The sequence below is a fragment of the Octopus bimaculoides genome, chromosome 5 (assembly GCF_001194135.2).
Source record: "Octopus bimaculoides isolate UCB-OBI-ISO-001 chromosome 5, ASM119413v2, whole genome shotgun sequence".
NCBI lineage: Eukaryota > Metazoa > Mollusca > Cephalopoda > Octopoda > Octopodidae > Octopus > Octopus bimaculoides.
Window position 1 is genome coordinate 53,100,983 of NC_068985.1, and position 7,609 is coordinate 53,108,591.

General features: G+C 38.9%; 1 protein-coding gene across 1 annotated transcript in view; it reads left to right on the forward strand.

Moving 5' to 3' along the window:
- The window catches only part of LOC106883856 (neurotrypsin), a 24,464-nt gene that overhangs the window by 7,148 nt on the left and 9,707 nt on the right, over nt 1-7,609 (forward strand). The window contains exons 4-6 of the mRNA XM_014934995.2: nt 1,269-1,401; nt 3,190-3,353; nt 6,098-6,239. Coding sequence (XP_014790481.1) covers nt 1,269-1,401; nt 3,190-3,353; nt 6,098-6,239 — 439 coding nt within the window. The remainder of the gene's footprint in view (nt 1-1,268; nt 1,402-3,189; nt 3,354-6,097; nt 6,240-7,609) is intronic.

Below are 7,609 nucleotides of genomic sequence, written 5' to 3' on the forward strand. Positions count from 1 at the left end.
GAGAGAGAGAGAGAGAGAGAGAGCAAAATATTCGAATGTTTACATTCGAAGTAAGATGTCACTGTCGTTAAAATCATCTGTAGTGAATATTTTTAATTGATAATATTAACAGCAGTAACACAGACGGTTCACAGGTTTAACAGCATTATATAGCTGTAAAATTTAAAACTAGCACGTAGCATAAGGATGCAAAAAAGCATGAATCTGTTCAGAAATAAGAACTAAAGTCCTAATTCAACCGCCGGAAGGCACCAAAATAATAGAAAATAACAATAAGAGAGGAAACTAATAAAGAATTAAGACATTAAAAAGCATAGCTCTAAAGATTATGCCATTCAGATGCTCATATGCTATGGTTTCGGGTTCTGGCCTGGAGGGCCCCAACCTTCTTTAGTATGAGTTACTAGTAAAAATTCTAAATCCGTCACGTTATAAATCCATCAGTGTTATGGCTTGTTTTCGGCAAGCCGGTCCACATGGTGCAAATATATTTATTAGCAAAATATTCGAATGTTTACGTTCAAAGTAAAATCCTACTATTGTTAATATTATCTGTGGTGAATATTTTTAATTGATAATATTAACAGCAGTAACACAGACGGTTCACAGGTTTGATAGCATTATAGCACTGGTTAGTTGGCACTCAGTCGGTTACGACGACGAGGGTTCCAGTTGATCCGATCAGCGGAACAGCCTGCTCGTGAAATTAACGTGCAAGTGGCTGAGCATTCCACAGACAAGTGTACCCTTAACGTAGTTCTCGGGGAGATTCAGCGTGACACAGAGTGTGACAAGGCTGGTCCTTTGAAATACAGGCACAACAGAAACAGGAAGTAAGAGTGAGAGAAAGTTGTGGTGGAAGAGTACAGCAGGGTTCGCCACAATCCCCTGCCGGAGCCTCGTGGAACTTTAGGTGTTTTCGCTCAATAAACACTCACAACGCCCGGTCTGGGAATCGAAACCGCGATCCTGCGACCGCGAATCCGCTGCCCTAACCACTGGGCCATTACGCCTCCACAGCATTATAGCATACAGGTTTAATAGCACGGAGCATAAGGATACAAAAAAAGCATAGTCATATACCATGGTATATACAAACTCAAACTCTTCATATACTGTATATTTTGAGAGCAAAAATTCTTTCCTCAACAAATAAGGTCAAAATTAAATCGAAATTAAATCATATATCCAGTTATTGAATATATATTGCTTGTTTATCGATTAGAACATTTTCAATTGGCAATATATTGTTCTTTTTTTATTTACAGTGAAAGTAACTGACGAATATTTACCTGACCGAAGAATCACTGTTCATTACGATGGAAAGATTGGAACAATATGTCCTAATGTAACTTGGTCTGACAAAGACGCCTCCGTCGTGTGTCGTATGAGAGGTTTCATGTAAGTAGCTTTTAACGAGTGACCGCCTGACCGTTAGAAAACTGTATCACAGATAACGAATATTGGTTTCAAGTTTTGGCACAAAGTCCGCAATTTCGGGCGCCGGAGGTCAATCGATTACATTGACCACAGTGTTCAACTGCTACTAATTTTAACGATCCCGAAAAAAAATGAAAGGTTAAAGTTGGCTATAGCGGAATTTGAACTCAGAATGTGAAGACGGACGAAATGCTACGAAGTATTTTGTCTGCCAGGCTAACGACTCTGCCAGCTCACGACCTAACAGGTAATGACTATTGATCATTATCGGCTAATTGTGATGTGAGTCAGGTAGCAGTAACAGTTCTAACCGCCATCTCGTTTTGCCAATTCATTTCTAGCTACCCTGAATTATCACACGTACTTGAGAATCTGACTACCTAAGGGATTAATCACTGACTTTATGCAAATATATAAACACTAAACATGTATTGCCTACGTCGTTTCTCGTTAGCATTTGATTTGCAAACGTAAACACATTCACACATACACTCACATATGTATGTATAAATGCGTATATGCATGTGTGTATGTATGTACGTATGTTCGTGCGTGTGTGTGTGGATAAGATGTTTTTACACTCAGTTATAATGAAAACAATTTTACATTAACTTGATGGCCTACTCCCGATGATGGCTAAACTGGCTGTAACTTCGAAGTCACTGTCAATAATATTCTTGTTTAAACATATAAAAATGGTAAATATATATATGTATGTGTATATAATATGTGTATATGATAAGAAGTTTGCTTCCCAACCACACAGTTCAATCCCACTGCGTGGCACCTTTGGAAAGTGTCTTCTACGAACAGGAACTCATTCCAGTATTCATCCCAGGTCTAGTTATAGGAGCCGAAGTTCCAGTAATCTACTAAACGGCGACAGGGGTGGGTACGGGGCCTTCCAGGCCGTATAGAGAGTGCTGGAGAAGGTTCGCATGCACAGGACCTGCCCAAGGGCAGACCACCGCTAGACTAGACTACATAAATTATATGAGTAATCCTTCGACGGACCGGCGTCCCACCCAGGTGGATAATATAGACGCCACGAAAACTGAAACTGAGAAACCGGCCCTATAAGTCTATATGAATCGGGAAGGAACTAACTTAGCCACCCATCTTCTCCACCCACTATTGTTGGGAGGGTCGTGGGATAGAGTCTTCGGGTATCCACTCCATACGATACTATCAGAAGAGACCATTATTAGACTTTACAGTTGGATTCCCAAGTGTAACCAAGCTAATTGAGATTATGGATATTATCCAACCATCTCAATCTTGGTCTACGCTTAGGCCTCGATTGTTTCCTGCGACATTTTAATCACACGTCAGAAGTTCTGGAGCTGTGATCTCTCAATGCGGAAAAATAGTAAATCTACCAGGAGATACTCCTTGATGTCCGAGCTACGCACCCTGTTGAGTAACTTTACTCTAGAGATCCTTTGGAGGAATCTAATTTGGGCCGCTTGCATTCGCAATTGTAGAATTAAAAAATAATGAAGGCGGAGAGCTTCTTACAGTGCAGATCCAGCCAAGCCGAGTTTTGTGCACAGCACTCATCATGTCAGGGTCTGCACAGATTTACATTCTTTTACTCCGTTCACTTTGATGATGGGCATTTGTGCCTGAAATATATAAAGATTACTCAACTTTCCCTTTTCGCATTATAAGAAGCTTTCCATTTTCATTATTCTGTCATTTTTATTTCAGTTTTACATCTGTTTAATTCGATTATTCATTTCGTTCCAGGCATGGTTTTGCACTTAGCAAACCAGACACCACGACCTACCCCGTAGGACTGGCAGATTTATCATGCACCGGAAAAGAAATGTCACTAGACGAGTGTAGTTATACCGATCAAAGCCGTTCGAGATGTAAAATCAGCTCCAATATCAATGTACATTGCACTAACAGTTAGTATTATTGCCACCGCCATAGCGAAGGCGGGGGTATTGTTTTCAGTCGTCTTTGTCTGTTTGTTTGTTCGTTTGGTTCTCTGTGGAGAAGATATCTCAAGAACCGCTGGATGGATTCGAATGAAACTTTCAGGGATGTTTGACCACGTGATTGACACGAACTGATTAGATTTTGGGGATCGATCTAGTACCGGACTTTTGGGAATGTGGCTTTTTGGAATGACAGCATTGTATGTTCCCGGTGAAATTGAATACTTAACCACAAGGAGAACACTATTGCGTCTGCATAGGTAGACAGACAGATAGACAGATCCTTCCAGTGACATCCCACCTTTTAAAAAAAATTTATGTTACTTGTTTAATTTTTATTTATTTGTGTTTCATTTTTAGTTTCTATTTTCGAGTTTTATTCTTCAACTTCTGTCGATCTCACACTCACCCATACACATAGGATGAACCCATCCCCACATAATATACAGACGCATACCGCACACACGTACACATTGACTTATCCCGACATGTACAAATGGAACCCTCCACTCACACAAACACAATGCACACACATAAGCGCCAACAGACATACACACACACACCCATACACACACACACACCCATACACACACACACATATATATATATACACATACTCACATATACACACACCCACACACGCCCTCACACACACTCATACACATACACACACATACGTACACAGATAAATATCCTCCTCTCACACACTCATATGCACATATTCGCACACTTACACATACACACACATACGCACGTACATATATATATACTAACACCCACACACGCCCTCACACAAATACACACACACGGCCACACAAACACATAGGGGCCCACACACACTCATACACACATATACATACGCACACATACGCACATATACATACGCACACATACACACATTCATACGCACACACGAACACATACAAATAACAGTACCAACGCACTCACACACTTGTCATCTCGTCCCTCACACCCCGTCACACTCCACACACATCCACACACACACTCACACACACACGTACACACATCCACACACCCTTACATACACTCACACTCATACGTACACACACGCACGCACATACACATTCTACGTATATATATCCAAAAAAGAACAACAAACGCAAAAAGAAACAACACGAGGACGTAGTACATGTCAAATATTAGCAGATGCTCGGGGAAGGAAAGAAAGATGGTCTAACGTTTCGAGCAACGCTGTTCTTCAGAAACAGAGGAAAGTCCAATAGAAAAGATGGAGGAAAAAATCGATTCACATGTAGTTACATTTGCTCCCACACTCGTACACACTCTTTATACTTCCGGTCACTTTGAACTTTTCTCTATCTCCTTTCCAACGAAGGGCGATGTTCGAAACGTCAAACTCTTTCCTTTCACCGAGTATCAAGCTAGTATATTTCGTATGCTTGTCCTTATGTTGTCCGTTTTTATTCGCTTGTTTGAATTGTTTGAATTGACTATATATGTATATATTTATACATATTTAGTTAATGAGAGAGATGGAAGGTGGAAGGTGGAAGATACGAGAATTTTTATTAATCACTACAATTGTTTCAATCCATCTAACATCGATCCCTCACGAGTGATATTCTTAACTGGTTTAGGAGCATCCGTCTGTGTAGGTGTGTCTTTTCGGGTGATAATTAGATATAACTCGTTAAAATAATGACTTTTCCAAAAAGTATCTCCAAGCAGCAAATTCAGGGATATAGTCTCTTTTACTTGTTTCAGTCATTTGACTGCGGCCATGCTGGACCACCGCCTTTAGTCGAGCAAATCAACCCCGGGACTTATTCTTTGTAAGCCTAGTACTTATTCTATCGGTCACTTTTGCCGAACCGCTAAGTTACGGGGACATAAACACGCCAGCATCGGTTGTCAAGCAATGCTAGGGGGCAAACACAGACACACACACACACACACACACACACACACACAGACATATATATACATATATACGACGGGCTTCTTTCAGTTTCCGTCTACTAAATCCACTCACAAGGCTTTGGTTGGCCCGAGGCTATAGAAGAAGACACTTGCCCAAGATGCCACGCAGTGGGACTGAACCCGGAACCATGTGGTTGGTAAGCAAGCTACTTACCACACAGCCACTCCTAGCTTCATTTTTATAAAAGATCAATAATTAAAAAAACATGCAAAAAAGAAACGAATACACAATACAGTGAAAAAAGAATTAAATATAACCGCTAACTGATATGGATGTATAAACACCCTCGCATAGCTTGTATGGCGCATGTTCACTCTCTCATAAAAAAAGAAAACACGAAGATATAAGTATACGTACACTTGTGGTTTGGTGCATATACGTTATCATAGCGAATTAAATAGCTACTTGGTGTTTATAAGAATGGGGAAGTTAGGGCTAAATTTAATTCATCCATACCTTAAGGTGAATTATGATTATCAATTAGGTTAACGGGATCGATGATAGATGCTTCGAAACAATTGTAGCGACTAAAAAAATTCTCGTATCTTCCGTCTTCCATCTCTCTCATTAACTAAATACACAACGAACACTCTGAGAGTGAACGTGCTTTGCTGGTACGATACCAGGTATATGCCATACGTGTTATTATATATTTATATATATATATATATATAATGTATGTATGTATATAATGTGTGTGCGTGTGTGTATATGTATATGCATTTAGTTTCCATTTTCTAAATTTTAGTTGAAGTACGTGTTGATGGTAATTCAAATAATACAACAGTTGGACTTGTACAAGTTTTATATAATGGAATCTGGGGTACAGTCTGCAATAATGGATGGAATGATGAAGGTGCACAGGTGATTTGCAGATCAATGGGTTACAAGTATGTTACTTTTCTTTAAATCATTTCAAAAACATCTAGATAATATTACGACTTTTGGGATATCATTGTAAGCATTTTGTTGGTCCAGGGCACAACCATAATGCTTACAATTCACATAATATCAGTTCAGACAAACAATACATATTTTACTAACAAATACCAGTAAGAATAACAATAATAATAATGATAATAATGATAATAATAATGATAATAATAATAAATGCCCTGATGCAGTACTAGGCAGTGGCTCTCATGGCTTCTGATCTTAAGTCATTGGAAGTCTTATCATGGACATTGTTTTGTCTTGGTATAAAAGATGGGCAGCAGCAAATATTCTGTTCAATACCACAGATTTACTTGTCACTTGTTTGACTTTAACCAGTTGAGCATGTCCCTTAGTGGCTGACGATATGTGCATCTCTGATCACGAGCAGAAGTAGTGGGGATGCATCATAGCCATGTGTTGAAAGGAATTCTTTGGGGTTTGGATAATTAACCTCTGGAAACATGAGTGTTTCGTTCAATACCCTTAAACAACCCTTATTCAAGGACCTTTTGAGTCGGATGCGCTTTTAATCTTGATATGAGATCACCATGTCACGCACATATGGTTGTGATGCATGTGACTGATGTACCCTTATCAGACGAGTAGTCATGATGGGTATACTGGGCTACGTATATTTTACCCCAGTGTCAATTTGATGGCATGCCCTGCTGTCTCATTCAATAATAATAATAATAATAATAATAATAATAACTTATTCTTTTATTAGACACAAGGGCTCACCTACAAAAACATTAAATGACATATAACAACATAAAATACAAAAACAGGACGATACAATGGGTTTTCCGCGTGTACACAATATAATGATGATAATAGTAGTAGTAGTAGTAGTAGTAGTAGTAGTAGTAGTAGTAGTAGTAGTAGCAGCAGCAGCAGCAACAGTAGTAGTAGTAGTAGTAGTAGTAGTAGTAGTAGTAGTAGTAGTAGTAGTAGTAGTTTCAAATTTTGGCACAAGACCGGCAATTTTGGGGAAGGGGATAAGTCGATTACATTGAACCCCAGTATGCAATTGTTACTTATTTCATCGACCCCAATATGATGAAAACCAAAGTCAACCTCAGCAAAATTTGAACTCAGAGCATAAAGCCGGAAGAAATGCCGCGAGGCAATTTGTTTGGCTAACTATTCTACCAGCTTATTGCCTTAATAATAATGATAATGATAATGATAATAATAATAATAATAATAATAAAGAAAAAAAATGCTTTCTAATTGATGTATCAATACCAGCAGATGACAACGTTTCTCTAAAAGAAATGAAAAAACTTTCAAAATACAAAGACCTGGAAATAGAGATAACTCG